Source organism: Xiphophorus maculatus, chromosome 10, assembly GCF_002775205.1.
Source record: "Xiphophorus maculatus strain JP 163 A chromosome 10, X_maculatus-5.0-male, whole genome shotgun sequence".
Taxonomy (NCBI): Eukaryota; Metazoa; Chordata; class Actinopteri; order Cyprinodontiformes; family Poeciliidae; genus Xiphophorus; species Xiphophorus maculatus.
In genome coordinates, this window is record NC_036452.1 from 9,413,774 (window position 1) to 9,438,336 (window position 24,563).

The 24,563-nt window shown below is 34.6% G+C and overlaps 2 protein-coding genes across 2 annotated transcripts; one reads left to right on the top strand and one right to left on the bottom strand.

Annotated features, from left to right (window-relative positions):
- Positions 1–3,760: 3,760 nt before the first annotated feature.
- On the bottom strand, positions 3,761–13,003 carry LOC102223601 (5-hydroxytryptamine receptor 3E-like). The gene is made up of 14 exons (XM_023341159.1): positions 12,946–13,003; positions 10,987–11,058; positions 10,158–10,214; positions 9,911–9,961; positions 9,356–9,427; positions 7,983–8,146; positions 7,538–7,582; positions 7,274–7,383; positions 6,836–7,005; positions 6,534–6,694; positions 5,324–5,534; positions 4,417–4,587; positions 4,245–4,318; positions 3,761–4,173 (listed from the first exon to the last, which is right to left on the bottom strand). Exons 1-14 carry the CDS (start codon positions 12,983–12,985, stop codon positions 3,940–3,942), a joined length of 1,632 nt encoding a protein of 543 aa, XP_023196927.1. The 5' UTR covers positions 12,986–13,003; the 3' UTR covers positions 3,761–3,939.
- A 1,415-nt stretch (positions 13,004–14,418) lies between these two features.
- Positions 14,419–24,120, top strand: LOC102223859 (5-hydroxytryptamine receptor 3E-like). Its single transcript, XM_023341216.1, has 12 exons — positions 14,419–14,455; positions 16,190–16,270; positions 16,556–16,615; positions 17,268–17,413; positions 17,819–17,863; positions 17,970–18,079; positions 19,143–19,312; positions 19,961–20,121; positions 20,790–20,997; positions 21,773–21,895; positions 22,080–22,153; positions 22,334–24,120. The coding sequence occupies exons 1-12, from the start codon at positions 14,419–14,421 to the stop codon at positions 22,559–22,561; spliced, it is 1,443 nt and encodes a 480-aa protein (XP_023196984.1). The 3' UTR covers positions 22,562–24,120.
- Positions 24,121–24,563: the final 443 nt, after the last annotated feature.

Here is a 24,563-nt window from a genome sequence, read left to right on the forward strand (position 1 = left end):
TATTAATTCATGCACTTCAATCTCACAGTTACTTATCGTGGTCACAACATACAAAGTTCAATCCAATTAATATTCAATAAGGCTTTGGGATTTTTACTCTAACAACTAAAGATGTTCAGAATATAGAAATATTCACTGCAGGAAATGATCTCATCTTACCTGTGAGGAGAAACATGAAGCAAGTTAAAGTAAAAATCATTGTCTGAGAGGTCAGTCTGCAGCTCTGTCCTGTTCGAGCAATCTTAAGATGTGATGTGTTAAAATCATTACCAAGAAAAGCCAACCTCCTCAGCACTTAGAGTCTGTCTGTTTAACAGCATTTCTAATTTCCGTTGTGGTTTGGGATGAGTAATGCTTTGTGAAAAGTTAAGACAAATAGAAGAGGTTCTCTTCCAGGAAGTTAGAGGAAAAATAACTCCAATAAAAAGTCCTTTTAGCAACAGGCAGCAAAGTATTGAGACCACAATGCAAGATGTCAGTGATTTAAAAGCTTTTGAAAATAAGTGGAAATAAGTTGATACATTATTTTTAAAGATTCAATTGAGAATCTTTAAAAAGAAAATCTCGAAAATTATGCTAACAGATGCCCTTCATCTCATTCAACTTAGCGTGGGCTATTTGTCTTAATATATTATAAAAAGTTAAGGTACTAGATGTGAAAAGTTGGACATAAAGAAAAACACTTTTCTAAAGGCAGTTCTGCAGAGTGTTGACTTAGAGGTTGCAATACAAATGCACTCTTTTCAGATTTTATTAGAGAAAAAATTGACGATCTTTATGTTTTATGACAACGATTATTGCAGTTAAAGTGCTCTGTTGTTGTATAAAGCCTGACTGGTGTGACTAAAACTAGCAAAGAAGATGCCTCACTTATGTGGGATTGTGATATTTTAGTTTTAAACTGGAAATAGAGAAAGTTTTCTAGAGCAGTGGGATCACCATTCTTTGACAACAACTGCTGCAAAGATCCAAGAGTAATGGACTAACTCACTGCAAGGCTTTGCTTGAAAATGAAAAGTGCAGCATTTATTCAGAAAATGTATCCTGATTTGGTCTGGACCAGCACAATTGTGAATGTCCAAACATTTTGAATTTGGAAGGAACTAATCATGCAGGTTAAAAACAGCAATTAATGCTCTTCAACACTAATCATTATCTTGTTATACTTTTTTCTGAAGTAATCACTACTCTCTCACTGAGTGGCATGGCTGCCCATTTCCTTGTTGATAGTGACCCATTTTCACAAAGTCTTTTGCTTGTGTTCTGGTGATTTGGACAAGTCACATGTCATGTTCATTTCTACCTGAACATTATGGGTTGACATTAGACTGTCTGAGGTCCACAAATCTCTTTCTGATGTCTTGGCTGATTTTTATTTGTTGCCATGCAAAGGAAACAAAATTTTGGAAGGTTTGCCTTAAATATATGCGACTGTTTGCTTCTATCAATTAAGGTTGTTTAGCAAAAAAAATATTTTTGATGTTCTGATAGACGCATGCATAAAAAATACAGAAACCAGATGTAAAAACAATGTTTCTAAACTATTTATTTGTTGGGACTGTTTGACATTTGAAATAGCAACTTCAAATGTTGCTATTTTACTATTCAAATAGCAACACCATGCATTTTATTTAAATGTCAGACAAGAAACAGTGATTCTTGTTATACTACCTATAGCATGAGACATAGCTTCTGAGCGTTAAAAAGACGTTACTTTCAAAGTAAAAGCACACATTTCAACATGCTATAATGGATTTCTTTACCATTTATTCAGTTTAACAGTCAACAAATTTCTGATATACAGTTGTGTTCGAAATAATAGCAGTGCCTCAACAGCAGCAAGAAAATCACTGGTTTTATTAACATTTCAAACTCTATACCCCAGATAAGTTTCTGGGGGGTAAAATAAAGGTATAGAAAACCAACAAACCCAACAGGACAGCCATGCATACTGTGGATTCTGTGAAATTGAATGATTAACTGAAAAGGGTGTGTTCAAAAAAATAGCAGTGGTGAGTCCAATTAGAGAGGGCATCAATTAGGGAGGGTATTCTGGGAAAAAAGGGTGTTAACAGGTGATCCGTATTTAAGGATCAAGACAACTGGCATGCTGGCTGTGCATTTCTCCTGAAAAAACAATGAAAATGGGTCGTTCCAGACACTGTTCTGAAGATGAGCGTTTCCTAATAAAAAAATTGATTAAAGAAGGGAAAACATACAAAGAGGTGCAGAAAATCATTGGCTGTTCAGCTAAAATGATCTCAAATGCCCTGAAATGGGAGCAAAAAACTGAAAAACGAGGAAGAAAAAGAAAGACAACCCCTCGAATGGACAGAAGAATAGCCAAACTGGCGAAGACTCAGCCAATGATGGGATCCAAGAGGATCAAGCAAGACCTTCAGTTGACAGTGAGTACTGTGACAATCAGAAGACGTCTTACTGAGGTTAACCTTCCAGCAAGAAGCCCCCGCAAAGTCCCACTGCTGAGAAAAAGACATGTGCAGAAGCGTTTACAATTTGCCAAAGAGCACATTGACTGGCCTGAAAAGAAATGGCATAATATCTTGTGGACAGATGAAAGCAAGATTGTTCTTTTTGGGTCTAAGGGTCACAGGCAGTATGTCAGACGCCCTGCAAACACAGAATTCAAGCCACAGTACTCACTGAAGACCATTAAGCATGGTGGTGCAAGCATCATGATATGGGGATGTTTTTCATACTATGGTGTTGGTCCGATTCACCGCATACAAAGGATCATGGATCAGTTCCAGTACATCAGGATCCTGGAAGAGGTCATGCTGCCATATGCTGAGGAGGAAATGCCTTTGAGGTGGACCTTTCAACAGGATAATGACCCCAAACACACCAGCAAGCGAGCAAAAGCATGGTTCCAGATGAACAAGATTCAACTGATGGAGTGGCCAGCACAATCCCCGGACCTTAATCCCATCGAAAACTTGTGGGCTGACATAAAAAGTGCAGTGCATGAGGCAAAACCAAGAAACGCTGAGGAATTGTGGAATACAGTGCAATTATCCTGGGCTGCAATACCTGTGGAACGATGCCAGAAGTTGGTTGACTCCATGCACCACAGATGTGTAGCAGTCATCGGAAACCGTGGTTTTGCAACAAAATATTAGTTTAGGATACTCAGCTAGGTTCACTTATCAAGAATTTCTTTGTTTGTACAGTACATTTTTGAGTTTCCAAGGAAAGATGGAAACACTGCTATTCTTTTGAACATGCCATTTCTTACTTTATTTGAAATATTATTATTATCATTTAAGTTTTGATGACTTTGCGCAATTGTTTTGCTTTGGAATAGAATGTACTGTGTCCCCAATGTATCTGTGTTCATTAAAGTACAATTTCTTTGAAGAATTTTGACATTTACTCATTTTTCTAAAGGCACTGCTATTATTTCGAACACAACTGTATATTAGTACAATATGTAACAAATAGAACAGATTTAGGAATAGGCTTAAATGCTCTGGATAAACCATAAAGACTTTAATTTACCAAGACAGATGAAATGGATGTTTATCTCCTAGCACAACATGCAAGATCATAAAATGGTGTTTGTGACTTTAGAATGTCCCATCAGTTTCTTAAACACTTTGTGTATTTATTTAAAAAGAGATGCACATAGTAATGTTTCACATATAACCACACGATTCAATAATTCATACTGCAAGTCTTTTTGCTGAATTATGGATAGCAAATACTAATTCATTTTACATGTATGATCATTTTTATTTTTCGGTGGAGCCCAAAGTTGATTATTAACACGGTTGCACAAATCACCAGCTTTAGCAAAGCAAAACTATGCAGTGGGGGAAAAAAATGAATGATCAGACAACACACAAACACTTAATGCGCAAAAGTCAAACATGCCAATGTTCAAAATAAACAAAAAGTAACTATTTGTTCGTTTAATCACTACTCGTCTGCAGAATACCACATTATAGAGACAAACAGTAAAAACAGGACAACTGCTGTGACATAAAAAACTGCAAAAGTCTTGTTTATTTTCTGTACAGTTCTGGTCCAGTAACCAACTTTATCCTCTGCCTGTCTGCCACTGAGAAGAGTTATTGATTTCTTGATTTCTCCAAGCTCATCTGACATCTTTTCGAGTGCAATGGAGACTTCGGTAACTCCGCCCTTGTTGCCCTGCAGACATGTTTGTCATCAAACTCATATATGAACGTCATACAGAAAGATGCTACTTTTAAAGTTCTTACCTCTTTTCCAATAGAAAGCCTTCTATTAGCTGAGTTTTTGTTAACAGATGCACAGTTACTACAATTCTTGATTCCTGAAAAAAATGAAGTACATTTTGTTCAGGCTTGAGCATTTGAATCAAAACAGAACATGACTGAGTGAACATTCGAACTGATTAAAGTTTGATCTCACCAATAAAACATGTGTGCGAGTTGGTCAGTTTCTCCTCCTGACCTTCAATTGGGTCTTTTGTCTTTTCCTGATCATTGTCCTGCCATGCGTCTCTATTAATTAGATGAATCACCAAAATTGTTTCCAACAGGCTGAGCAGCATAAGAGCAAAAGTCCCAATGCAATAAACCGCTGAGGGGGAGCAAACAGATAACAAACATATAAATAGAAATGAAATCAGATATTTATATACACCAAGTATAAAGACACATCCATGTTATTCCCACTACCTGAAGTTAAATCAGCAACTCTCTTGTTTTTGGCACAGTTGGAATTACCAAAACTATTTACATTTAATACAACAATTCTGAAAAGAGCATTTTTAGGGCTTCTTGTGTAACGTTCTTTAAATTCAGAAGTTTACATGCATTGTTACGTTTGGAGTATAAACAGGGGTTGCTAGTATTGCCTGGTGACAGCATGATGTTGTGGGGCTGCTTTGCTGCAGGAGGAACTGGTGCACTTCCTAAAATAGATGGAATCTGAAAGGACATTAGAGAGTAAGGCCTGACTGAGTTGGACCAGTCAGGAGGAACAGACCAGAACTCCAGCAAACTATTATTAGAAGCTTGTGGAAGGAAATCTAATAAGTTTCACCCAAGTCATACAGTTTAAAGTAGCTCTAATAATGACCAAATTTATGCAAGCTTCTGAATTTGAAGAAAGTTGCAAAAAAACATCTCTAGGAAACATCCTTACTAAACGTTTTGACATTTAACAAATAGAAACAATCTTAGTATTTCTAACTAAGCTAAAAGAAGAAAAGTTTGGTCTGATTTAACTTCAGACCAGTGAACAAAAACGTGATTGTATCTTTTAATATAAATATCTGGTTTCAGCTGTATTTGTAAAAGGAAAAATGCTTAACCTATTAAGGGAATCTTATCCGAGGAAGATGGAAGAATGTCATTGAGAATGAGCTGCATCACTGTGACGGCAAGCAGAATGGTGATTTTGAAGCCAACCTTCTCACCACCGGTGTCTGACATGAGGAGGGAGGCGAAGTCCAGACACAGGAAGAAAAAAACAGGCAGCAAGAAGTTTGCAATGTAGAGAACAGATCTCCGCTTCATGTTTATCTGAAAAAATGTGGGAGAAATTAATTTCCTTCCATTCTACAAAAACATAAGTAACCATATACAATGTGAGAAAGCATTTGAAGCAAAACAAATGGTATAGTTCAGCATTCTAATGCAAAAAAACAATTGATTGCATTAGATGGACTAATGCAATCCATCTAGGCCACTTCAGTGAGAACACTTGTCTAATCTGTGGTTCATACTAATAGTGAATCAGGGACGACACAAGCTTAAATATTTAGAGGTTGTAAATATGACTTTCAGAGGTTGAAACTAGTAACCAGAATGCTGAAAAATTGTGTTTAAATGACATGGTTGTTGATTTCAGTCTGAGTATCTCAAAAGCTGTTGATATACTGCAGATTTATAAAGTATAGTCAGAAAAAGACAAAACATTCAGTGATCACCAGTTGAGAGGCATTTGAGGGGGTAGAACTGCATCATGTATTGACCATAAAGCTGCAGTAACTTTTATGTAAATATGTTTTTGCATATTTGTTAAAACTGTCACTATATTGGGACAGTGTAATATGAGACAGATGATCTGTGAAAAAATCAAGCTCTTCTGCCTCCTTCTTGTGGTCCTGCTGCCATCTGCAGAAATACACCAAAACAAATGGCCAAAAACAACCAGTCAGAGCAAGGAGGAGGGCCTTAGCGCTGCCAGTCATGCTCCTGTATGCACTGCTCACCTCACACCCTCCCAGTCAGTGCTTACAAGCTCTGGCTGTGCAAATGGTGAAGAAACAAGTTACTGCTTACTTATCGGTGCATTCGTGGCAGCCTCCACTGTGGAGGTGGAGCTTTTAGCCCAGCAGAGAGAAAGGTGTGAGCATCATGTACATGAGTGTGATTAACAGCGCTAAAACCCTCCTTCTGGCTCCCACAGGAAAACAACCAATTTGTCTTACACGTTAAATTTGTCTGTACTTACATTCATGCAAAGGTAAAGGAAAAAAATACATTAAGACATTAAGCTGAGCTGTTAAAAATACTCACTGTGTAAACAATCATTGTTTGATTGAAGCCAAAATGGTTGACGGTTTTGCTTGTGACTGTCATGCTGACAAACAGCCACTCATACTGCGTCTCCATAGCTTTTCGAGACCACTCTGAGATCTCCGAATTGTTCTTGTAGTAAAATAACTTTATTTCTTCATCTGAGTCGGAAAAACAGACAAACCAAAACGGCTTTATAGACTAATCCCAGCATGTTATCATGGAAAATGCACATGTGGCATATTTCTTTTGGTATGCAAACACAAGCTATAAAGTCAGTTAAAACATGTTTTGGAGTTTACCTGAGTACATAATGGACTTGAAGGAGATGTTGCAGCTCTGAACGTCGAATGGGAATTTGTAAACACGCATCCTGCATGTGCTGATCACCACCTGGTCATTTCTGAATTCAACCCAGCCGTAGTTCCTGATGTTGAGATTAGGACTTGGAGAGGCTTTGTCCTGCTCTGTCCTACAGAACAATAAACACAGACAATGACCTTCAAATTAAGCCACTGTGGTGTGTCTCAGTTAAGCAATTAGACAAAAAACTCATTTTTACCAAGTGCTTTGGTTGGAGGCAAAAATATAATTTTATTATTATAGTGGATCTGTTGGAATTTGAGCTTGCAGCATTTTATAACATGAGTTTCTCTAATGGACTCGATTTGGTTTGGTCATTTTTGTCCACTCCAATCTGCTTAGGAATGTGAGCAAATATGAACTGAACACCAACTTACATCTCCTCAATAGTCATATCTGGCATCCACAAATATTTAGTGGGGACTAAGATATGTGTGGTTCCACAGAATTGCTCCGGGTCCCACCAGATGTGCTCATTGTCCCATCTCTACAAAAGATGGGGTTGATGTTACAATCAAAAGATAAACGTAGGGATAGAGAATGAATTTTTTTTTTAAAGTACCAAGAAAAGTCTAATTTAAAAGGAAAGTAAAAAACAATCTTCACAAAATTGGCAAATGTGTAAGGTAAGTTAAACTCACCAAGTAAATCCAAATATATGCAATGAAAGTCTGGTCACTTTCTCTCTATGAGGAAAGGAAAGAAGTTGAGGGATTTTTTTTCCATCAGCAAAATGGCATCTGACATTTAACAACACTATATGAAAAAGCGCTTAAATCATGAATAACTTATGACACTTTATAAGCCTGTCCTGCCTTAGAAGTGATCATTTACAACTTTTGAGAATATATTCAGAGAAGTTTCTCAAAGACAAAGGAAAAATTTCCATTCAGTGGAAAATACTTCCTCTTAAGTCAAAAGTTTGATGATATATTTAAACAACAAGTAATGTTACTGGTATCAGTCCTATATTCATTTTCAGATCGATACCAAAATACGCAGTATCACACACCTCTGCAAAATTTGGAAAAGTCCAGCTGTCATGACTATTTATCCCAAGCATTGCAGGACGTTTTAAAAACTTACCACATCTAGAATAGCATAAATCCTCATGTCCAGAAGTACCCACGTCAAATGACTTTGGTGTTTAACGGGCCGACCCACAGTGTACTTGTCACTGTCCTGGGTCAGATTCAGGTGGTTCAAAACAGCCCGAGTACTGCATTCCTCTGGAGAGTGAACCTCATGTTCTGAAGTTATAGGAAGCATGAAAGAGTTCACTTATTATCAAAAACAATAATGAAATGTTGACTTTCACTCCTGTTTTAACTTTTGTACCTTCACCGTTTTCTCCATCATGGCTGTTATGACTTGTCAAAATTACTTAAAGTTTGTTTGAATAAAAATGATTACATACCAATGTTTTGAAGTATATTTAAAGTTTCAGTATTTATAACCAAACAGTTTAACAGTAAAACTCAACTAAACCAGATCTTTTTCCCCTCCAAATTTGGACATAACTTCAAGATCTAAGATTATTGACTTACACTTAAAACATGAAGACAATTCAATAAATCTCTTTCAGTCAACATGCTGATACGGTGCGAAACATTTAATTATTCACTGCCCATTGCCAACTTCTATCATGAACAGATAAACCCTCTTTTTTCAGGAATACAGTAACAACATTGTTTAAATGTGACTGCGGTCACAGAACTATGAAAGATGGATTTTTAACAAAATTGCATAGAAACAAATAAGCTGCTTGTTGAAGTAATCACTTGCCACATTTTGCATCCCAAAAAAGCGTAGATAGAACTTCACATTGTTTGTCCAAAACAAAGCAAACGAGTTTTGTTGTCAAGTATGACAGAAAACAAAGTATAAAATAAAGTATTAACATTGCAGTTAAATAAACAGATATAGTTAAAAACAACACATTATCTAAATTTATAAGTGTAAAAGTCACTGGATTTGCATGTTCAGTCATAATTCCTGGCTTTGTTTGCTCCTTAGGTTCTTTAAGTCCTGAGGTTGTGTGCTCTACTTTAGTTTATGTGTTACATAAATTAATATTTATCATTAATAATAATGTTAATTTATTATTTCCACTATTATCTAGTTTTCCATTTTATTTTCTATCTTATAGCTTAATTAATTTCCTTTTTTGTGTCATTATTTTTCCTGTTTTTCCGTAGGGTGTATTTATTTCATATGATTTTTATTTAACATCACATTTTATTGAGATATTTTTGCATTTTTCTGCATTATAAAATATTGTCATTTATACATACAAATCTTGTTAGATAGTTTAAATATAAATATACTCTCACTTAAATGTTCCTGTGAAATTAAAATGGATTTCTTTCAACAGTACCTGTGTTTTGAGATACTTTTTAAACATATATATCTGTCTTTGTATCTATGTTTTTAATATATATGGTATAATATCCACTTACCTCGAATTTGTTCAAAGACCAGCTTCATGTTTTCTGTACTTGGGTACTCCATTAAACTTATATCTATATTTGCTGATAAAGAGAAGACAGTTTGTTAACAGTAAAAACACAGGTAAACTTTAAAAATAATACAGAAATGTTCCATCATGTTATATGTGCTTGTGTAAATAAAATTTATAAAAACATATCTATTTTAGTACCACATTATATTTGGTATATACAGCTCGGTAAATGCCATATGTCATTGTCAAATTATACAGACTGCCCCTCTCTATTTTATTAGTATGATTGTTAAATAATTTTCTGTAAAGCATGAAATGATATATTCATTTATTGATTCTTTTGTCTGCACAAATGGGTTTGAATTTGGTTAAAGAATAAAAACAGACTCTCCTTTCAGGAGATTATTAACATTCCCCAAAATAGTTTTTACCTTTAGACAACGTGAGTAACAACAATAAGATCATTAATTATGAGATTAATTATTATCAGTACATTGGGTTTGGTTTTTAAATTTATCCAATTTTAAGTGATTTAAGTCATTGAGTTTTGTACCAGCCATTAAGACCAAGTATTCATCAGGGTTTGGATCAGAGGTATTTCCACCTGACAGAAAGAGAGACACAATAATACACAATAATAAAGACTTACATTTCTGATATATTTATTTGATTTGAGGTGAAAAATGTTTTCAAAGACTCAAACTTTACCCAAATATCTTGTAAATCCAATTCGGTCACACAAATATATTCACAGAAATATTTTTATAATTTGAAATGTAATTTTTGAGATAATATACAACCTATATCAGGGATTGTTGATGGAGGCGGGTAAACTTCTGGATCAGAGGTATTTCCACCTGACAGAAAAAGAGAGTTTTTCACAAATATCACCAATGTTATCTCTATGTAGACATGCCTGTGCATCTTTTAAATTCAGAAACATTGTAATATACCCTAAATCATCCACAAGCTAAATAGGAACCTTGAACCACCTTGATGACCTCCACAGCAGAGATTGGAGAGTCTGAACTAAAGTTTCCAAACAACAATTCCTTAAATGGGAGATATTATAGAGGTTTATTGTGGTTACCTGTGCATAGCTAAAACTTGCAAATACTTATACCTCCTCCAAAAACATAAAACTACCTATGTTATTAATTCAAACACAAAATATACCTTATTATGCATTAATGTGCACAGTGGAAACTGTCTTAGTACTACCACAAAAACGAATATCTACCACATTCCTCATTTTCGCTCTAGAGGGTAAAATTGGCACGAGAAAAAATAAATTCTGCTCCCAGGCTGCATTTTGTTTTGAATATTTTAGATACGTACTATAAAAAAAATCTGTGAATATGCAAATTTTCCATGAGTAATTGGGAGTTACATTCCACAGAAAAATATATGATAGTAAAGACTCATATTTTCAGATTTACTCCATTTGACTTAGGTGAGAAATATTTTCAGTTCACCCAAACATTTTACAATTAACTGTGACAGATGCAAATACATAATGTTCACAGAAGCATTTCTACAATTTATGTCAACATTTTAAAGTATGCTTTTGAGATAATGTATAGTATGATAATTCAATCTTCAAGAACTTTTAGAATATTAGTTTCGTACCTGACATTTTGTCAAACGTTCTGGATGATCCTGGAAGATCTTCAAGTTGTTGTAACGATGAAGTATTTCCATCTGAAAGCAAAACTTTACTATTACATTCATAAATTGTGATGAAAACATCTTGATGTAAATGACTGGACTGGGATATTTGTTGTTAAAAACGTAGATTTTACTGTCTGGTGTTTTTATGTTTCTTGTCAGCTTGCAGAGACATTCAAACATTTCTCTACCACAAACTGAAGAGTGTGTCCATTAGAAGTTCAGGTTTAGTTATTGTAAAACGGTTTAATATAAATTATTAATTCAATCACCTTAAAAGAGCTAAATACATGTGACAATGTTCAATTCATTTGACTTTATGTCACATCAGCTAAATAGTTTTCCTGCCTAAGTGGCAATAATGTAATTGTAGAGAAGAGCAGAGGGGAAAGCCATTAGCTGAGGTTTTAACATGGTGATTAGAAATAAATAAGATGGAAGATGAAGCAGAGAAGCTAAAAACCATTTAGAAGTAAGAATCAGTTGAGAAAATAAAACAAAAACAGGACAGAAAGAAATCACAAATTTCTCCTGCCTCTGATTTTTTAGTTGCCATTTTCCTTATTTTCCTCCAAATTTATGGATGTATCATCCATAAATTTATTTATTACTTTTACTAGCCTCTTTTTCCAAAAGCAAGGTCTCAACAGAAGATGGGATTTAAACATTACTTTCCATAAACAAACAACACTTATAGATTGTTAATTTGTAACTGTAAGATTAGTTTTAGACACAGTACTAGAAGGGTGTCTTGTAAAATACAGATATTTCCACCCCAGTTTGCTACTGTTGATGAGAGGGGCGGCCATATTGAAACACAAAGTAGCCCATACAAGTTGTAACTGGGGTTAGTGGAGGTTCCTCCAACTTCTCTGGACATTCTGGTTGATTTTTCCAAATGGGAAGTCAGAATCTCACGACTTGTAGTTAATCTCATTAATCATAACTCCGTAAGACTAAACTGACAGAGGCAGAAAAATTACAAACAGACGTAGGAAGACAAATTAACACAAAGGAGATGAACTGTAGCTCAAAAAGAATTATAAATCAATTAGGAAAGGTCTGACATTAATGTAAGAGAAATTAAGTCAAAAGTACAAAAATCAAACGCAAGAATAAACTAAGGAACTAAACACCAAGGAAATGAACAAATGTGGCAAAACCTTTAGAACAGAAACAGAGAAATAACCAGAGTATGGCAAGCTCTATAGCACAGAATAACAATCATGAAACGATTAAAATCAAAACCCAAACAACAACCATAGATAGTGACACATAGTGCGCTTGATTTTTTATTTTTAAATCATTAGAAAACTGTCTACTCCTGTTGTTGCTCTGCAAGTCAGTCAGACAGATTGATGCTACTCCCAAACGTACAATATTACAGGATAAAATCTCTGTTAGTCATTTGGTTCACGTTGAGTACCACAGAGGGACAGTGTGAATCCACTCAGAATAGGTTCTTTATATAGTTTGTGCAGAATGTTAGTAAATCCATCTACCCAATCTCCATTACTGCTTATCCTTGTATTTTAAACTGCATTAGATCTAAAAACTGATGTTTTTAATTATTTACAACTACCTCTCTCAATGGTTTACAGATAGCAAAGGGAATTATGCATATAATCATTTTCATTTTCTATTTTCTTTAGTAACTGCTATAAAATTAACCCAGAACTATTAAAATAAATACCTTGATTTTCAATGTTTCTTCTCAAACGTTATAACAAACATACCTTTATTAAAGTAAATTATTTTGTTACTGATCCCTGAATGCTTCCTCTACTCCTTCTAAAAAAAATCTTCTTTCATGCTACTCCGATTCTAGAAACTCTAAAATATGTCACAAACTTTGCAATAAAATCAAAAAATTAAATCACATTATTTTATAGTACACCTCTATACATTATGTTTGCTTACCTGTGAGGAGGAACAGAGTAAAGAAACCTGCGAGAATCATTCCTGTGAGGCTGGTGAGTTTCTCTGTTGACAGTGAAAAATGTTTCCTGTTGCTTTTGTGTCACTGCCCAGCCTGTACTGGAGGGAGGGCAGGGCTTCCAGCGTATATAGAGCTCCCACAGAAAATTACATTATGTTGTTTTTTTAATTGTAGGATCTGAATTTAAAATATTTGGTGCAGTGAGTTTAGAGTTTTTTTGAGTCTGGTGTATGTTTTCAAAACCAACACAGTCATTTAATCAACATATTTAATGACAATGAGATTAAGAAAACAGGAAACATTTGCTACCACAAGAAAGGAAGAACATTCCAGAAAATGCTTCTTATCAATTAAAAAAACAATATAAACGTGAAATCCACAATTAAAAACCATATTGATCTTCTAAGCTAAACAATAAGTACTAATATCTGTATCAAGATTAAATAATGACCAATTCTTTTATTTTATCTATTTTTTGTGTGTGGTTGTACTACATCGAAGAGCTAAGTGCTCCAGTAACCACAAACTTCCACATTAGGTTTTTTAATAGCAGGATGTGGGAAAACAAAGCTTTTAGATGAACACAGTCATTTTTTACCAGAGCAAGATGTCAGAAACAAAACCAAAGTTTATAGTAATAAAAGACAATGGGATTACAAAGAATACATGTCTGTGTCGCAAATGTGTTTATGTTTGTGTCTGTATGTGTATATATAAATATATAGAGCGCTGGAAAAATTAAGAGACCACTTAAAGTTGTGAACTTCTCAGATTTTCCTTTCTGTAGGTATATGATTGACTAAAATGAATATTGTTCTTTTATTCTATGAACTACTGACAACATGTCTCCAAAATTCCAAGCAAACATTTAGCATTTATTAGCAGAAAATGAGAAATTGCCAAAATAATGAAAAAGATGCAGCGCTTTCAGACCTCAGATAATGCAAAGAAAACAAGTTTATATTAATTAAGAGACAACAATACTGATGTTTTAACTCAGAAATCAATATTTGGTGGAACCATGAGGTTTTCAATGGGGTTCAATGCAGTGACGTCTTATTTTTTTCCAGAGCTATATATACTGTATATATATATATATATATATATATATATATATATATATATATATATATATATATATATATATATATATATATATATATAAATCTTGCATAAATCTCTGAATATTGTGAATACTTGGTTTTTTGTATTATTTTCTCCCAGTTTGTGTCTACTTTAACATTCAACCGTACATCTGTTTATCTTCTGACTTTGCAAAGTGCTACTGACTCTGACCACAATGAAAATTATAAATGAACACTTTCAGAAAGAAAGCATTGATGGTAAATTGACAAGATATAAGTGCTGAGGGTGTTGGCCTTGTATGGCAGTCATATGGACACAAAAAGCTTTAAATAGTTCAGAGAAGAGAAAGCTGCCCTCAGATCACAGCCATGGTTCTTGTATTCATCTGTTTTCTGTTCTTTGCAGGTAAGTTAAGATGATTATTGTTCCAGGCTAGACTCATATGCTTCTTAACAATGTAAACTATGTTGTACTTTTATTCATTATGTAATTAAAGTGAGATTTGTTTTTTTAATTATTGCTATTTGCTGCATCTATTGCACGATGAATGAGGAGTTTACTGAGAAATTTCTGGGGCCTAACTTAAAATAAAAAATAAAAAACTCAAAGGCCCCAAAGATTTAGAGAATTTAATTTTTATTCTGTAATTTTTTATAAGTCTAAGATTTGGTCCAACAATCGATTGTTGTTGAATGTCTATGAAAAGAGCAGGATCAGGATAAAAAAGGTAGAAGGCTTTTACCTTTTTCCTTCTGCTGTTTAGTTTATGGAAGGAAATGTGGTCGTCCTGTTTGGATTTTCATGGAACCTCAATGATGAAATTAGTTGTAAAGCAACTGGATGCACTCTGACCTTTGTAACTTTTTGGTTTTTGGTTCTTTGGTTTGGTTTTTCAGTCATGACCAAACAAATTAACTTGTTTGATTTTTGTGACCCATTTTCCAGCGTTTAATACAAGATGATTGAATTTAACCCTCCTCAGTGAATTGGCAGTCTGGGGAGATTCTTGCAATAATGTCTCGTTTTATATTCTGGCTTAGAATATGCCTTGCAAACATATTCCTTCACTTTGTAGTTTGGAACATTTTTGTCAAGACTCTGGGTTTTTGGGTTTGTTTTTGCTTTTCATTTTATTTATCAATTATGTTTTAGTTCACTCTTTGATTTATTCTTCTTGATTATTGTAGATGTTTCTCATTTTTGTTTTTCTTTATTTCAGTCCATCATACTGTTTCCAGTTATCTTGTCATTCTGGGTTTAGTTATTCCTTTATGTCTGAGTCTACATCTATCATTCTGTAGTGATTCTACATAGGTTATTTAGTTAGTCCTTCTAGTTATTCTAGCTCTATGTTCCTTAGTTCTTATTAATTTTAGATCCACCTTGTTTCTGTTTGGTTCTTACCCCTTATACCTTTGTCTCTTTATAGTTTATTATGTTTCCTTTAGTCTTAATGTTTCTTTATTATTAAAATAATGTCCAGCTCCTGGTGTTTCCCCCTCACTCTATTTTGTGTTCCCCTGTATATCTTCCCTGCTTCCCTGTGCCACCTTCTCCCTGCCCCTCAGCCTGACTCCTGCTCCAACTATTCACACCTGCAATCAGTTACCTCAACAAACCAGGACCATTGTTTAGACTTTCTACCTCCCAGTATTTGGGTTCCTCTATTTCAGTCACAACTTGTCAGTTCATCACTTCCCTGATATTCTAGTCACCTTTCCTTGTCCCTGCTTCTTGGTTTCCTCATGTCTCTGCATTGGATTTATGTTTACGCCTTGGACTTTGTTTTTCCTGTAAGTTTGGATTCTTGTTTTTCTTTAAAGTTTCAAGTTTTCACCACATTTCCTGCCTGCTCCAATTGGGTCCACTCAACACTTCATGACAGTTTTGTCACTATACAAATGGAAATTTTAATTGTATTTGTTTTGGGGTTTTTTTGTGTGATAGAGCAACACAAAGTGATGCATTATTGTGAAGTAATGCGAAAAATTACTTGGTTTTCAGATTCTTCTTTACCTATCATTTTGAAAAATGTGTTGTACATTTGTATTCAACCACTATATAAATCCATTCTCAACATTCTCTCTTTTTTTAAATGGACAGTAACATAAAGTAACACTATATGATCTCTGTTTTCAGGTGGACTAACATCCAGTTTGGAAATACAAGATGATCTTGACAACCAGTTGAACTCTAATCAGAGTTACACAGATCTGTCAGGTAGGAAATGTAATATAACGGTTTTTCTCTGAACGGTAATTATCATCATCAATGAATGTTCCTACTGTAAGATTCATTGCAGCCATTTTGTTTCTTTATTTAAGTGAAGTTTGAATAAATTTGTCATCATCTGGCCAACAAAAGAGCGGCTGCTACTGTTTTAGCCCTCTGCTTAGCAATTTTATATCTGAGCACAGATTAATATATTTATGAACCATTTAATCATGAAAAGTGTGATTATGAAATTATTTACAAATGCATAATTTTGTGTTTTTTCCATGACAGATGGGAATACCACAAGTTATAATATATCGGATTATAATAACCAGACATCTGATAAAACTGGTGAGAAAAAAATAATGTTTCTGATCACAAAGCTACAAAAACAATTTAGATTTTACTAGATAAATTTGTTTTCAAAACATTTTGGCCAACAGTCTTCATGGCAGAAGACTATTGTGTTGGTGACTCATATTTTCAAACATGGCATTAAATTAACATAAACATCCCATTTATTATTCTGAATGATGAACACACAGCTGCTTACATCTGTTTATTATTCCGCTGAAAAACGACATTGTAAAAACTCCAGGTTTAAGGTGACATTTTTCCCCAGAGTGACATGAAACATATTTTTAATATTCTTTCCAGCTGATCCATTGAAATATTCTCATTTAGACTTTTATTCAAAGCCAGAATTCAGACACAGATTTCAATGAAGCAACACAGATTTTAATACACAGTCTGGATTTGTCTGAAAAGTGGCTTGAATTTAATCAACACTGGTTAAATATAAGTTTAAAAATACTAAATGGATAATTATGACTTAATCTGAAATCTTTTGTTAATATAATTTAAAACTGAATAAGTCTTTACTGTAAAAGTTTATTAGTTATGACCAACCACTAGAATGCTATAATACAATTTTCTAATTTTACCAAACATCCTGCCTTTCTGGTGAATTTGGTGCAGAATAATGGGCTTTGTGTTTTTGCAGGAACTAAGTGTAGCTACCGGGATGTTCTAGAGTATCTGAACCTGACCAAAAGCAATGATGCGTTGACCATGAGCAGACCTGTTAGACACCATAAAAGTAAAACTGTAGTTTACATTGAAATGAGGATCTATGCCATTCTAGATGTGGTAAGTTCTTGTCCTTGTTCTCATCTTAAGTTGTCATTTTATTTTTGTTTGAATTCATTTTAGTTTGTTTAGCTTTGAATGTGTGGATTAGATTTAGTTATCTTATTTTCATATAATTGTTTGAAGTCATATTTACTGCGGTTCTCCTGTTATCATGTTGCCAGTTTTTTAATGTGGAATATTAATAACTGTTTTCAAGATCTTAAGTTGTTTTTTGATAACAGAATCTGTATGTCAAATAATGGCTTTGCTGCATACAAATTTAAGAATGTATTATTAACTACATGTAGCATAAGATCTAGTATAAAAATCTAATTTAACTTCTGGCCTAAAATTAAAAGCACTAATTGCAATCTATTCTAAATGTCTAGCAACTGGTAAAATTTCTCATTTTTCTTTATCCAGAGAGAAGCCGATCAGTCCTTTATATCATATATTTGGATTCTTTTGGTGAGTTTTCTCAGAGAAGTTAATCTTTTCTCAGAAGACATAACAAATTAGCTGATGTTTGATTAAGAATCAGTCTATTGACTCCATTTTGTTTTTCTCTCCCAAGGAGTGGGATAATGAGTTTATCTCGTGGAATGAAAAGGACTTTTGTGGACTTTCCAAAGTAGTGGTTCCACGAGAATCTTTGTGGATGCCTGATATCATAATTGAAGAAATGTAAATCTGCTCATCTTATGTTTTTGGTTATTTGAGTTTTTTTTCTGGCTTTGTAGTTTGTTGTTCTGTGTCCACTAGTTCCTTATTTTTGATTAGATGGTTTTGCTTTACTTTAGTTCAGTCTTTCTTATTATGTTTCTTCCTTGTGTCTAGTTTTTCTATGTTGCAGTTAAATTAATTTTATCTGTTCCCCTGTTTGTGTGCTTTCCCTCCACCCCTGTACCTTTTCTCTCTGTCTCTTTTCTTTTCTCTCTCTCTTTTTTCTCTCTCTCTTCTCACACCTGCAGTCTGTTAGCCAATCAGCCCAGACTATTGGTCCAGCATTCAATATTCAACTCACTCCTTTCTTCCTTCATGTGCCTGGTTCTTTGTATTGCTGCTTTTTGTGTCCTCCTGGCTGTTTGTAAGTTCTTATTTTATTGTATTTTTCCTAAAAATATCTGATCTACTCTCCTCCTTTGCCGCTTTTGCTTTTGGATCCATCATCACTACTACATTATAATTTTATTTATTTTTTTTCCTTTATTTAATCAGGTAAACCCCGTTGAGATCTAGATCTCATTTTCAAGAGGGACCTACATAAACACGATAATGTTAAATTTAAAACCTGGTTCACAGCGGCATCTCAAACTGTGTCAAAGCAGTTAAAGCTCTTACTGCTTTGGTCTTACTGCCACAGACCAAAATAAATAAATGAACAAACAAAAAAAGTGATCTCAGTCATGTAGGCATTAAAACAGATTACAAACACAATATTTCTCTTTTGGATTATACATTTCACCAACCACATAGTGTATCATCAGACCAGTTCAGTGGCAAAGGATTAGGGCAAAACTTATATAAGTAGTGTTTTGAATGTGACTTCATAAGTGCGCTGACTTTTTAAAGTTAGATTTTTTTTTTTTTTTTACTTCCACTTAGACATAAATTGTTAAACTTCAGTGGTGCACAAACACAATTTACATAAACATTTTAGAAAGTCAAGTTATCTCATGGTCTGAAAGAGGCTATTGACCAAATGGTTTGAAGTAACATTGGACCTAACCTTTTTATTTACTTACAGGACTGAAAAGGATAAAAACGTGCCGAGCCCCTTTGTCACAGTTGATGATAATGGCTTTGTGGATTACAGGGATGATAAGTTTGTGATCAGCACCTGCAAGATGAACATTTTTAATTTCCCCTTTGACATTCAGAGATGCAAAATCACCTTTAGGTCAATCTCATACTCTGGTAAGCCTTGTTTACATGTGCTTTAAAATATTAGCATTTTATGACCGTGTAGGTGTTCTATCAGACATGTGGCACCTAGAATTAGTGAGCTATTAAGTCAACCCTAAGCAATTATTTTGTTATCTGTATTTTAATTATTTATACTGTGTCACACTGACATTAAATTACTGACGTAATGACAATTAACTCCAAAAGATGGGAGTAGTGGCATGTGAGGGAAAGACTTGCGCTGAAGAAGACCAGCAGATGCTCTCATCTCCAGCAGGGCCTCAAATTGTGGCAGCTACAAGTTTCCCTTCTGGTTTCAGTTGCCACGTCTGCCTGAAGCAGCACAGCTTCCGGCAATTGTGGCAACTGCCATGTCTTCTATGGCAGATTGAATTTTGAATATAAATAAATATATCTAGAAAAAAAATCTATATTAAAAAATAAAAAGCAAGAATACAAATATGTATGTACATGCAGTCACCATTGATTTTGTGGCAGTTGCCATCGAAGCCGTTGCGTTTACTGGCAGGTTACTGTCGCTAAAGCAGTGGGATCTGCCACGAAGCCATGGCAGCTGTCACAGAAGCTGTTTTCACATGAATGTGAATTATGCAATATATTTATTATTAAATCAATCTGCTGTTTGGTTTTTTATCACAGACGAAGAGTTGCTCTTTTACATGAAAAAAGACAGTACATTAATCACGAAGGAGTCTAATGACAATATCCGGATGCAATACGAATGGAGGTTTCTCAATATGTCAGTCACTGAAAAAACTGTCTGTAACTTTTACACCAACCAAACCGTTGTTGTCTACACTGTAAGTATTTCAAAGACAGGTTACATAAGGTTTTCTATGTTTCTACTATTCTATTCTTCTATTTTACTTACTCTGTGCTGAGCAAAGGTGTTTTCTACCTGATTTAGGATGATTTAAGAGACAAATTCAATTTGTGTCTCCCTGCAATAAAAGTGATCAGATCCATCTGAAATGTTATTTTTAGTTCATGATGTAAATTTTTTCATTCCTTCTGTTGCCAGGATCACAAAAAATCCTCAGTGGATACTATTCTGTAGAGATACTGCCTTTTGACAGACATGTGAAACAGTAAGGCTTTCCCTGCTGAAAGCTGCAGTCTACATTAGCATCAGATTATCAATGTATAATTGTTTACTTTTAGTAATTTACATTCACTTTTATTGTTTAAAATACATTTTGATTGGATGGGAGGTGGCACAGTGATAGAGCGTGCAACCCAGTTTGAATCAAGGACCATTGACCTTTGTCACATGTCTTCCTCTTCTTTCATAGCTCTCTTTCCTGTCTGACAATTGTCAAATAAAGGCTTCTAGTGCTGACAAAACCTTCAAAAATAATAAATGAATAATATTTTTTTAAGAATTTTTGCTATTATTTTACCTACTTTGTCGCTAATTTAAAATAATCATACAGAAGTGATTTTAACCATGTTTCATACATTTTTACAGATAACCATGAAGAGAAAGTCTGCACTTTATGTCGTCAACTTTCTGCTGCCTATCCTTTTCTTCTTGTGTCTGGACTTTGCCTCTCTCTTGATGCCAATTGGTGGAGAGAAGATTAGTTTCAAGATCACGGTGCTACTTGCTGTTACAGTGATGCAGCTGATTCTCATTGAAATTTTACCTTTTACCTCAAGCAGGATTCCACTTATAGGTAAAAATCTCACAAGTCTCCAGGTAACATGCAGTGACCAGCAGAGTTTTCCTACCCATCAAATCTTTCCTCATTTAGTCATGTCACATACTTTAATGTTTAATGTGATAAACAAATGTGTGCATAATTGTGACAGTTTTCAACATTTAAAACATGTACAATTGTAAATGCATATGTAATGAATCCCCTGCTAAAGAAAGCGTTTTACAGCATGTCACACAATGTGCAGTGTTGGCTTCCCAGTACAGACAGCATTCTGCAGCTAAAGAGTTTCATTTTGGTCTCATCTGAACGCAGCGCCTTCTTCAGCATCTTGGCTGTGTCTCCTGCCAACAGTGGTTTATAGCAAGCTGTAAATAAGACTTCTCATGACTTTTTTGGCAGATCGTGTCTTTCTGCATGATTAATAGCTGAGTTTAACTTTGTAGAGTCACTAACATAGCTGCTCATAAAATGTTTTAACTTAAGAAAACTCATTTTCTTCCTTTTCTCAGTTAGGTGCCTCTTTGCATGATTTAGCTAATAACACGATTAAATACAAATGCATTTATGGAAGGCAAAATGTAAAAATGTTAATAGATATCAATTCAGCTGTTTGACTTCCTAAGCTATTGTTCCATGTTAAATTGAAGACTTAATCATTAACTCAAACAGCTACAAACTAAGTTCAAAAGATGAACTAAAAAATCATGGATTTAAATTCAACCTGCATTTGTTCCATAATGAACTATATGAACCAACATTCTCACCATAATGTGCTCTCTGTTCCTCCAAGTGATTTACTGCATTGGGGTTTTTGCTCTGATGCTGTCCAGCCTCATAGAGACCATTTTTGTGAATTATCTGATGGAAAAAGACTCTTCATCCCTGGAAGATAAGAAAGAGAGTGACAAGCTTCGTAAGAACCAAGATGTTTATAAAGATGCAAACAATTTTCACTGCTATCTCAGAGATTAGATAAAATTCAATCTAATCTCAATTTAATTATAGATTCTCATAATTTGTTAAACATCTTTTAATAGACAAACACAGATCCATGAAGCTGTTGTGTTCACCCTCAGCTGTCTTCCACTTTCTTTCAGAAATAATAAAAACTTCCTCCATTGCCTCCACCTGTGATGAGATGACCGATCAAACACCATCTATGTGCAAAGGGGTTAGTGTAAGCTTTTTAAAGGTTGACAATTAAATATGATATTCAACTTCCCATAACACAAGTTACAAAGCATCTAGTTTGTATAAAAACAAAAGAAAACAGATAATCAGATACTCTCTTGTAATAAGCAATGTGATGACCCATTATCTGGTTTATAACTTCTGACTCTGATTCTTGCAGGGCAGCAGCAGCCAGTTATTCCTGGCCATGGAGAAAGTCTCAGATGAACTTGGAGAGATTAAAAAAATTGTCCTTGACAAAGAGTTTGAAGAGAAGAAGGATGGCTACTGGACCGGAGTCGCCAAGAAAATAGACAAGATTTTTTCCATTCTATATGTCTTAACAGCCATTTTGTTTTTGTCTGTCGTCTTCTCAGTGTGGCTCTTCAAATCAAACTTACCAAAATGATGCAGATATTAATATTGTTCAGATCTGAGAAAGCAACATATCCTCATCATGGAGCTGCAGGTTCACTTTGACTAACAAAGTAATTGAAACTCAACAATTACAATTAGTGACATAAAAACAGGCAAAGTTAAAACAAATATGTAAATCTGTGGAAAAAATTAAGCTCCTCTGTCTCCTCCTGCTGCCTTTTGCAGAAATAAACCGCTCTTCGTCAGAAACATCAGGAGAGTCTTAGACCATGTTCACACTACATCCTGAAGTGATCCAAATCCGATTTTATTTATTATGTTTTTTTGTTTTTCTTTCCTTTTGGTGTGGTTGTTCACGTTTCCAAATATATATGACTTATGTGTTATTTTCAGTGTGAACTGCTACCAACTTGCAATGGTCCCACATGAGCAGTAGAGGGCGCAGTGTCGGCATTCTCAGTGTTTTGTCAACTACCAGAAAAAAAGAAGTAGTGTTCAGTATTTGCGGAAGTAAACATGAATGCTAATGGTGAAGCGTCTCTAACAACTTAATTCTCATTATAGTCCGCCATGATTGTCGTTTTTCTTCCCGCTTGCGTGTATCAGGCCACAGAATAGTGACGAATGTCAGGTATCAATGACATGCCAGGCGGATGAATATGACCTGGCTTACAGACTCAGGTCACATTTGAAAAGGTCCGATTTATATTGGAATTGGCACCACAAATCCAAGTGACCTGGTCGCATTTGAAAAGATCAGATACAGGCCGCATCAAGGCAAAAAAATCGGACTTGGGTCACTTAGGGTTGCAGTGTGAACGTAGCGTTAGTTGTGTTAATCACACTCATCGTTGTTTAACATTATGTTACAGGAAAATTGCCAAATTGTCACGTTCACAGCAGCAGACTCCGCTGTGGGGGGAGGCTGCAGTGCAGCAGAGAGCAAAGGGGAGGGACATGTAAGGTTTGCTGCTTCAAAAGTTTTAGTCCAAGTTCAGAGTTTTCTCAGAACTCTTTGCTGCTGCTTTATTAATTATGTTATAACTTTTGGCAAAAACCTCTACAATCTATACATAATCTTAAAATGCATCCAAAAGGTCAGAACTTTGTTCACTTTATTATAAAATGTAGTGCCATGCAAAAACATCCATGCTTCTTAAATGCTTTTTCATTTTTTCAAAATCTGGTGACAAAAAACTGTAAAGTGTGGCATGCAACAGTATTTAGTTCCTTTTAATCTGATACCCCTCTGCAGCTGTTGCCTTTGTGGGCCACCTAATCTGTAAATAGTTAACCTTTGTTTAATGTAACCTCAGCATAAATATAACTGTTCTTTACGAAGCATTCAAGACTTTAATGATAACTGTGCAGAAGCTGCAACCTGGATGCTCCATTCACACACTGAAGATTGGTGGTGCTACTTAATTACTTCCATTGTTGTTGCATGTTGTTAAGGTCATACATGTAATATACACCGACAAACACCTGCATGAATTATTAGAATCAGCATAAACATGTTTATTAGACAATAAAATAAGGATCACTTGATTTTTACAGCAGTAAAGTTGTGCTTTCAAGGTGTAACTTATGTGAAACTGCCCGTTACATAAAACTAATTAAATGTGTGACTTGTGTGGTGTTTTATATGATTTAAAAATAATTTTAGGTAAGGTTTGGTAATTTTATTTGTATTGCACATTTTCAGCAACAAGGCAATTCAAAGTGCTTTACATGAATTAAAAGGAAATACAAACAAAATGAGAAACCAAAGAAAAAACAAATCTAATGTTAATCTAAAAGTATGTAAATTAGACACTCCTGATTTGGGTTGCTAAATAAGTTTAAGTAAGTATCCTCTGGACGTTTAAGTATTTTAGTAAGTATTTTACTACTTAATATGTATGCAGATGATACAATGTGATAAATATTTATTTGTTTTCAAAGGAAAAAGTTTACTTGTAATTACAGATAAGACCAAATGTATTTTGGGGGGTAAAGAATATATCAGCTGTGTATCACCAGCCTTACGGTCC